This window comes from Parambassis ranga, chromosome 3, assembly GCF_900634625.1.
Source record: "Parambassis ranga chromosome 3, fParRan2.1, whole genome shotgun sequence".
NCBI lineage: Eukaryota > Metazoa > Chordata > Actinopteri > Ambassidae > Parambassis > Parambassis ranga.
This window is the reverse complement of record NC_041024.1, coordinates 1,871,728-1,881,816: the sequence shown is the minus strand read 5'-3', so window position 1 is coordinate 1,881,816 and position 10,089 is coordinate 1,871,728. Positions and strand designations below refer to the sequence as shown.

Sequence of the window (10,089 nt, the reverse complement as noted above, 5' to 3'; positions counted from 1 at the left end):
TGTTTTAATTAACCCGCAGAAAGTCTTTGATCCTTCACATCAAATGTTTTTAACACTTTTTGTTCGTAAACTTAGTGTGCACGCGCGCACGCGCACGAGCCGTGGTTGGTTTCCCAGGATGCCTTGCAGGTGCAGGTGTCCTGCAGCACAGACAGAGGACACCTGCACGAGCTGCCCGCGCGTGTCTGTGAGTTTGACAGACTTCCACGCTGCACGCAGCCGCGCGCCGTGGATCCCATGAGGGCAGCCGCAGCTCTCCACAGCGCCGCCCTCCCGCTCCGCCAGCCGGGCTTCCTCTGCTCCACACGGCGCTCACAGCAGCGTGCTGACGGCCGCTCCGCCGGCAGACAGACCCGCTGAGGAGGATTCTTTTTGTCCGGGTTTTTGTGGAGTTTCTGTCTCTTTCGGTTCATGGATCATGGAGTCCTCCCCGCAGGATTCAGCGAGCGAGGCCGGCAGGAGCAGCTCTGAACCCGCTACACCAGCCGCGGACACGCCGGCGAGCCGGGGAAACGACACGCCGGCCAGAGCGCACGGCAGCTCGGGCTCCAGCTCCTCCGGCTCCGGTAAAGGTAGGACCGACTTATACTTCTTTGTGTCTGCGCTGTGACTTCAGACTGTCTGTGGAGCAGCTTTACGCACATGTGTGACACCTCAGGGAGTTTGTGGTGTTTTGAAGCCGTGGACGTTGCCTCAAACTCGGCTGCAGAGAGAGCGCAGAGCCGCTGGAGGTGGAGGAATGTCCAGGTGCTTTTCCTGGTTAGTTCTTGTGTGTGAGGCTGAAGCAGGCTGTGAGGGGAAGTGACAGCATTACAAAGCTGCAGGAAGACAAACACAACAACATAAACCAAACAGATGTGTAGGGGATGTAAAGTGTCACCTGCAGCTTTGTCACATTTAGACCTTTTCAAATCTAATGTGCAGTTTCACTTCTTATTGTTCAGCAAAAACAAACAAAAAGGACAATAAAAGAAAACAAATCATCCAGACGGTCATAAGACTGAAACCAGAAGACGTTTCTGTCCCTGAGGGGACACAGTGAGGACATGAGAGCAGGGACACCTCGAACCAGTGAGCTCTTCTACACATGCAGTTGTTTCTGATCACTCGGTTAGGTTTAGAAAGAGACAACAGGGTCTTTGTCACCGTGGTAACAACTCTACAGCGTGAGTCCCAGCCTGATAACAGTGTCATGGCGTCTGTTGCTGATGCTAAAGCCCTCACAAAACAACTGACAGTGGAGGTGTAATTACAAAAATGTACAAAAAGTGACCACAGACACACAAAAAGATTACAAAATGATGCAAAACAACCAGAAAGAGATGCAAAGTAAACAAAGTTAGGAGAAAAATATAAAAACTGTACAGAAAAAATGCAACATGACAGAAATAACACCCAACACAGGCCCCAGGAACTCAGAGATGCAAAATGGGATGATAACAACACAGAAGGGCTGTAAGGAGGAGACACAAAACCATCTAACATGTGCATGAAATGAGCACAGAAACACACATGGATCAGAAAGAGATGCAAAGAAACAAAAATGATGAAAACATCTGCAAGATCCACAGAAAGTCTGCCTGTAGCTGCTGCTGGTTGACGTATCTGACAGCAGGCCGAGTATGTTTGAACGATAAAGACGCCTCCTGCTCCTCTGTCAGCTCATCATCGACATGTAAAACACAAAATAACTGCAGAAAGAAGAACTGAGATCTGCCACATAAACACAGAGTGGACTCTCACGCTCATAATTAACAGCAGTGAGTGAAGTCATCCGTCCCCCGAGTGCAGCTCTCAGCCTGACGGCAGATTTTCCTGCAGCTCGTTATTGGTATGCATGCTGGAGAGGGAGGGAGGGAGGGAGGGAGGGAGGGAGGCGGTCAGATGGAGCTTCATTGAGTTTCTCTGAGTGCAGCCGGTTATGTAACAGCTGCTCAAGGAGAAGGAAGAAATCACAGCGAGCGCGGGAGCTGCGTGGAAACGGAGACGAGCAGATAGTGTGACAGTCAAAGCAGAGCGGAGCCGCCAGGAGCCGACTGCAGAGTAAATAATGGAAGATAAATAACAGCAAAGTTCCAGGCAGGGATCATCAGCGTGCCAGGTGCTGCGTTCAAGAGCAGCCCGTAAACGCGAAGCACTGCTGCTGTTAGCAGTGATCAGAGGAAGGTGGAGCAGTTTGATCAGCAGACACTGACACAAAAAAAAACTACAGCAGAGACCTGTCAGAAATACTCAGCGACAAAAACCAGACGGAAAACAACCACGAGACAAAAGTACAGAAAAATGACAATAAAGAGATAAAAAACAACCAGGAAGCGAGACACTGAAGCTTTAAAGACTGACCAAGACCCTGTTCACACTGGGGAAATCAATCTGGGCCGTATCTGAATATATCCAGATTGATTTCAATCCCCCTCTCGGAGGTGGATCTAGCCGGATTGACTCAACGCAAATGTGGCTAGCGAATCCCGCAAGCGGCGTGATCCTTCCGGGTTCACGGGGACAGTGTCCAAATTGCGGGTTAAGCTGGATTAAGCGCGGACACGTGCCGGATTTGAAAATAGGTCTGAACATATCTGGATTCAATCCTACTCTAGCTGGATTGACAGACAGTCACAAAATAATCTGAGAGAGAGCAAATACACAACAAATCCAACAGAGCACACACCCGACCTTTCACACACATAAGTGAGTGGCACCAACACAAACCTGACAGTGACTCAAAATGATAGAAAACAACGAGACACTAATACCCCGTTCACACTGGGGAAAAAAATGTGGCTTAAGCAGGATTCGGCCGCATCCAGATCAATCCAGATGTGTTTTTTTCTGAGTGTGAACACCTCGAATCCGGCTGTATCCAGTTTGATTTCAATCCGGCTAGATCCACCCACGAGAGGTGGAACTAGCCTGATTGGCTCAAATGTGCCTCAGGTGTGAACGCAAATGTGGCGAGCGAATCTGGCTAGCGACATGCTACTTCCGGTTAGCGACATGGTACTTCCGATGTGCTACTTCCGGTTCACAGGGAGCGACACGGGTAAAAAAAACACATGACGCATGCGCACACGCGGTCCTACCGCGGCATGAACAGACTCTGTATATTACAAGGCGCCACCTAGTGGTTTGGAGGACAGCAAACATGCTGGATGAAGCTGGATTGAGTGCGGACACAAGTGTGTGCTAGCCAGATTTGAAAATAGGTCTGAGCTTAAAGGCTGTCTGGGCTCAATCCTACTCTAGCTGGAATGACTTTCTCCAGTGTGAACGGGGCCTAATCAACCACGAAGAGAACAGGAAGACACAAAACAGAGAAACAACACAATCAAATACACAACGACTAATGAGGGCTGTGAGGACAGACACCAGACACCCACAATCATGAGGAAGAACTGTGTGTAGCATCTGCTGCTGCTTGCCGTGTGGAGTCGAGTGTTTTTACAGTGTCTGGCCCTGCTCTCTGATGTTTCACCGTGACGGTGATTTTTTTTTTTTTTCTGTATGATTTGCTCATAATTTGCATCCTGCTGGAAGAACTTCCCACACGTTGATGTTCACACACTGATGTGTGGCTCTGATGACCTTTTGTTAGATCAGATCTGATGGAACGTGGGCGTTTCTGTCACTTCCTGTTCAGGCCGCAGAGTCAGACGCAGCTTCCAAACCTGCTGCGGTGTGTTCAGAGCGTCGGAGAGAAGAAAGTCAACAAACGTTACACAACAGCTTCACAGCAGCGTTGACCTTTGACCCCCGAACCTGCAGTTAAACAGTTTAACCGTGTGTGTGTGAGGAGACGTGTTCGCCCTGCAGCTCCTGAGGTTCTGTGACTGACAGCTCATCGACCGGAAGGTCACGCTGTAACGAGGGTGGGCGGAGTCTGAGGTTTCACTGCTCCTTAGTCAGACTCTGTGTCTGTGAAGCCCCTGGAGACACTGTGGACTGTAAGAGACGCTGCGTTCATTTTAATAATCACATTTGACTTTGGAAGTGGAACAACTTCCTGTTAGTACAACCCGCACACCTGAATTTACAACAACAGTTAGATGTCATATTATATTAAATAAAAACTGTCATTTTCAATTTTTATCAAATTTATCAGTAAGTAAAATTAGGTGACGTGTTGAAACATGAACCCGGCTTGTAGCTGCTGTTTCTGATGGCACTTGAAGGCAGCAGGAGTGTTATGTAAGAAGTGACAGGAGAGGAGGTGTGTGTGTGTGTGTGTGTGTGTGTGTGTGTGTGTGTGTGTGTGTGTGTGTGTGTGTGTGTGTGTGTGTGTGTGTGTTGTGTGTGTGTGTGTGTGTGTGTGTGTGTGTGTGTGTGCGCGCGCACCTTTATGGCAGGAAACAAACTAAACTAACCTGCTGACTAGAGGTCGACTGATAGAAACCAGGGCCTGCAGGCTCTATATGAGGCCGATTGTTTTCTTTTTGATCTCTGTAATATAATATAATATGTAACAGTCCAGTATTTACAATGATACACACTCTCCGTAGGTTCGGGCGATATTGGCAAAAAAATGAATCACGATTAATTTTGGCATTTAGCCGATAACGATTCATTTGACGATTAATTGATGACAGTTGCACTGACATGTTTTTGACTCTAAATCGGCACAGTGTTCTAGCATGATACCGACAAATCGTCATTCTAACAGGTTAAAGTAGTGATCAGGCACCAACCAGCCATGTTTGAAATATGTGTTGATGACAGATGCACAAACTGCTTAAAAATAATAATGAAGCAAACATTTAAAGTAGCTTTGTCCTTCAGATGTTCTTATCTTATATTAATCGGTGACAGTTTTTCTGACGATTAATTGCACACGATACGATTTTGCACCAGCCGAACGCTCCATTTAAACATCACGTCTCTCCAGTCTGCAGTCTGTCTGCACCAGCTCTGGAGGTGGAGACAATGGGTGGCTTTCACTGCACCTTCCCTGGTGTTGGCACAATGGCATCAAGTTTCTGTTCATCCATGCAATGTTATTAAAACATGAAATATTCAAACATGAATTATTCAAACATCCATTGATATAACTGTATTTAGTCATTTATCATCATGCATTCTATAATCCAGTTCTAAAGTTAACTGGAGAACTGTTCACTACTATTCACACACATCAGGCTACTTGGTCTGCAGCTCATATCTGCTGCAGCGACTGCATGTACCCAGTAGCAGTGACTTTATTGATCCGACGTAGCAGAGGCTACATTCTTAAACATACGTATTAACCCCCAATGTGCAAACACGTTGTGGCCTTTAAAACGAGCATTGTTGGCATCAACTCCAGTAATGTGTGATTACTTTTTTAACATCTGTTTTCACACACACGCTTGTATGTGCTTCTGCTGGATCATGCACCTGTGTGAGCAGAGAGCTGCTACATTTGAGGGAGAGTCAAGTCTCAGCTATCAGTAACGACTTCACTTAATACAAAGGCCTGTTTAATTTACAGAGTTTTGATGGCGTCTTTGTTTCTCATTTTTCTCTCCTCCTCCTCCTCCTCCTCCTCCTCCTGCTTCTCCTCCTCCTGCTCCTCCTCCTCCTCCTCCTCCGTCTCCTCTTCCTCCTCCTCCTGCTCCTCCTCCTCCTGCTCCTCCTCCTCCTCCTCCGTCTCCTCTTCCTCCTCCTCCTCCTCCTCCTGCTCCTCCTGCTCCTCCTCCTCCTCCTCCTCCTCCTCCTCCGTCTCCTCTTCCTCCTGCTCCTCCTGCTCCTCCTGCTCCTCCTCCTCCTCCTCCTCCTCCTCCTCCGTCTCCTCTTCCTCCTCCTCCTCCTCCTCCTCCTCCTGCTCCTCCTGCTCCTCCTCCTGCTCCTCCTCTTCCTCCTCCTCCTCCTCCTGCTCCTCCTCCTCCTCCTCCTCCTCTTCCTCCTCCTCCTCCTCCTGCTCCTCCTGCTCCTCCTCCTGCTCCTCCTGCTCCTCCTCTTCCTCCTCCTCCTCCTCCTCCTCCTCCTGCTCCTCCTCCTCCTGCTCCTCCTCGGGGACGACATGTCTCAGGCCGTTGAGGTTTCTCTGTCTCGCCCACATAAAGTGCATCATTACAAACAATAACCCTGAACCTTCATCTCCTGCTCTCAGCGTCTCTCAGCGTCTCTCAGCGTCTCTCAGCGTCTCTCAGCGTCTCTCAGCGTCTCTCAGCGCCTCGTCTGGTTTTATAATGATGCTGCTTCGCTGCAGCTCAGAGCGTCGGGAACTTCTCCGCCGTGATTCTGGCGTTTCTGTTAGTCTGAGGACTCTGACCTCCTGTCATGAAGTCAGATTGAACTGATTGATCCTCCTTTAGTCAGAATTATTATAAAACAGTAGAAGTCTCTGTGAGGTTCCTTCCTCCTGTTTTCAGTGCTTTTGAGCACAGACTTTAGTCCTTTCAGCTTTCAGTGGACCTACAGACAGAGTTGTATGGATGTAATGTTAAATCTTGTTTTTTTTTTGGATCCAGTAATAATGACTCCTTCAAATTAAAAGCCTCCCTGTGGAGTCTTCCTGTAAACAAGGTTATTTTTACTTTGCTCCTCGTCACATGAACACTGTGATCATGTGACGTAGCACTGCAGGCCTGGTTGGACAATGTGGAGAACGGAGCAGCTCCTCAGGGTCAGAGGTCACACAGACACACCTGCTGGCTGTGTTCACCTGCCCCCAGCTGCTCTCAGACCATTTCTCTTGTGTGTGTGTGTGTGTCCACAGGCAGCAGCTCATGACAAGCGCCACTAACAGGATTTAATTATCTGTTCTTGGACCGGCCAGACGTTTTTTTTTTTTTGTTCTTATTTCCACGCTGGGGTTTAAATCTCCGCCGACTTTCAGGCTCTGGGAGTGTTTTGAGGGATTTGATTGGCTCAGAGGCAGCTGTGATGCGTCGGCGGCAGCAGGGAAACAAAACTGGCAGAAGATTTCATGTCCAAACTTTAGCAGCATTTTTTGCTTTTTTGCAGACCGCCCGTCCTCCCACACAGTTACACTTCCACCGTGCAGCCTGTACATGATGTCAAACATCTGCACTTTTTCCAACATGTCCACCGACAGCTAACTGTTAGCTACTGTCTGCTAACTCAACACAAGTCTATCCATTAATGACCAATTAACATTAATCTAAAGCAGGAATACTTTGTTTGCTCTCAGGAAGTTTGATGAGTTAAACACAGTAAAATAATGAATGCCTATTTTATTGATCGTCTTTTATTATCATCCATGTAGCAGCCTCTCTGTTCACTTGATGCCCACAGCCTGCCTCATGCACAGACTGGACTATTGTCCATAACTGGCTTCTTACATTTCATCATGTCTGTACTGAAGATTTAATGTAACTACACAGTGTCACTTTTAATTTGAAGATGTTTTCTTTGATTATTTGATTATTGGCCTGGACTTCACTTCTGGTCCTTTGGCGCCATTTTATTTTAAAACTTGTTGTTGACTTTGAACGTGGTTATGGACCAGCTCGAGGAACGAAGTGAGGGAATAATTTATTCAATCCATCATCACAGGAAGTGCTAAAGATCAACAATAACCATTCAAGGAAAGAGGCTAGCGGCGGGAAACTGGTGCAGTGTAATAAAATACAATAAACTCTGCACTCAGCACAACCAGGGAGTGATGATTGAGTCATGTGATCAGCAGTCACATGACAGTCTGTGTGTGTGTGTGTGTGTGTGTGTGTGTGTGTGTGTGTGTGTGTGTGCGTTCAGCTGAAGGTTCCCTGCAGGATTAGAGCCAGCCATCACCTACCTGATCAGCCCCTTTCTGCACACTGTCAGCCGCTGCCTTTGATGTCGGCACGTTTTTTCCACCGTCGGTGGATGTGGGGGTTGATTTGCATACAAAGCTCTTCTCGCCTCCTCTTTGTTCTTCGCGCTGAGTGTGGAGAGAGTAATTGTCTTCATCAGTCAGGAGTGTTTATCTCTGTGGTTGGGTGCAGATTTGGCGTGACGCCGGGTGACGGCAGGAAGCGCAGAGTGGGAATAAGTGGGATTAGTGCTGAAGACGGTGGTGTTGTTCTATCAGATCAGCGCTGGATCGTCTCGCTGTGGTGACAACTGGCTGAGTGCAGATGAGAAGTAAACTGCTGAGGAGCAGTTCCAGCTCCTCGCTGTCTTCTCCTTTCACCGCTTCAGTGTCATCCTCACTCTCCACATCGTCTCACCGCTCATCTCATCCAGGAGATGTAAAATGGGAAGATTTTCAACCCTCTGATTGTCCTTGAATGCATCATCTGTGACACTCGGCTCAGCTTGTCATGTGTCAATTAAAATCTCTCCAAAAATGAAGAATTTGCTCTAAAAATTTGCTCTTCTGTTAAAAACAAAACACGCTGTACTCATCAACAAGGAAGCCATGATGGACTCACATGTGACCAGCAGTCACATGACTAAGATTCAGGAAGTATCTGTCTGATTTGCAGGCTTCTGATAATTGATGTGTTTAGTGTCAGATGAGCATGTTTTAATGGAGGTCTGTGGGTTTTTAACTGAACCTCTGCAGCAGTGATGCAGTGCAGTGTCCCCCAGCCTCCATTGTCAGATCCTAGGTGTGTGTGTGTGTGTGTGTGTGTGTGTGTGTGTGTCCCTGTAGTCTCAGCAGCTAAAAGAAAAATGAAAGAAGTTCTTCTGTGTCTTTGTGTGTGTGTTGTTTTGTCTTCTCTCAGCTTCCTTTTGGAGACAAAAAACAACAACAAATATGATATGATGATAGGACAAGAGTTGTTGTCAAATCTCTCTCTCCAGGAAAGTCACCGTTATGTCCTCTGAGGCGTTTGTGTGTGTGTGCGGCAGACGTCCTTCAGCTTATCATCTGCAGTAATAAAAAAGCAGCAGTGTGTTCAGGGTGACAGGCTGTTATCATGTCTGTGTTTCACTCAGTATCCCTCTGACATGACCTCTGATAAACAGAGTCCGCTCAGCAGGTGATTGGCAGTGTTTATCTGAAACTTTATGCAGCAGCTCGGCTTCACTTCTCCACCCTGTGAAATATCAACTATGTAAATGAGGCATTTGATCTGTGATGTTTTTAAGGTTTTTTCCTGTTATTAAAGTATCTTTGCATCAGGACCTGGACCTCAGTGGTGGCTACAGCCGTGATGTGTTTTGGCTTCAGTTCTGGTGGAGGCGGAGCCACAGCATCCATCTTTGTATATATATATATATGCCAATCAAACATCCGTCAGTCACCGGAGGACATTTTCTGTCCCTGTGTTAACTCGCCGTGGTTCTGCATGAATCATTTAAAGGGTTAAAGCAGCCACTAGTCGACATCTGATCTCACCAGAGACGCCCGTCTGTTTGATTTATACCACGCTGCACACCTTCAGAGAAAGACAGAGCTGAGAGCAAGCTGTATCTCACACACACACACACACACACACACACACACTCTCCCTCTGAGTGTACCAGGCTCCCATCAGCAGTGCACGCTGGAATCACTGCTGTCTCTGAGTCTTTTTAGTGTCGGCCTCCTGTGTTTACAGTAGGACAGCAGTGATGGAGCTCTGGACTTGTGAGGACAGCTGTGTCACACACGATAAGTTCACCTGTCTGAGGCCAAGGTCTGTCATTAGATCCTGATCGCTCCGTGTCAGGGAGCATTTATAATTACAGGAATAAGTCATTAATCTGTTGTGTTGCCCGCAGATATCATCACAGCTTCATTATAAGATCCCTCCACACTCTACCAGGACAACAAACCTCAACACAGGATGTTTAAACGGCGCTCAGATGTTTGTGGTTCATTTCTTCTTCTTAAAAAGAAAGAAAGAAAGTCCTGCAGAGTGGAGGCCTCCAGTTTAAAGTTAAAATATGTGAATTAGAATGTGTGCAGCAGCCGTGGAGCTCGCTGCTCGGCGTCCACTCTCCTGCTGTGAGGCGATACGGCGAACATGACTCACGCAGCGCGGCATCCTGCCCGCTCACTGAGCTTCAGGCCAAAGCAGCACTTTGATCTGACTATCAGCCAATCAGGAGCCTAACAGACACCGGATTCCACCAATCACAGCGCTCTGCCTGGAGACAGCTGAGTAAAGGAAAAAGATGAGATGTGAGCTTCAGTGCCGTCATCCTGTGGACGCTTTGCAGACTCACACTTTCAGTGTT

The 10,089-nt window shown here is 47.6% G+C and overlaps 1 protein-coding gene across 1 annotated transcript in view; it reads left to right on the top strand.

Moving 5' to 3' along the window:
- Positions 1–330: 330 nt before the first annotated feature.
- LOC114433116 (nuclear receptor ROR-alpha A-like) overlaps positions 331–10,089 on the top strand; it is a 60,731-nt gene continuing 50,972 nt past the window's right edge. The window contains exon 1 of the mRNA XM_028401460.1: positions 331–572. Within this exon, the coding sequence (XP_028257261.1) occupies positions 419–572 (154 nt within the window). The 5' untranslated portion in view covers positions 331–418. The remainder of the gene's footprint in view (positions 573–10,089) is intronic.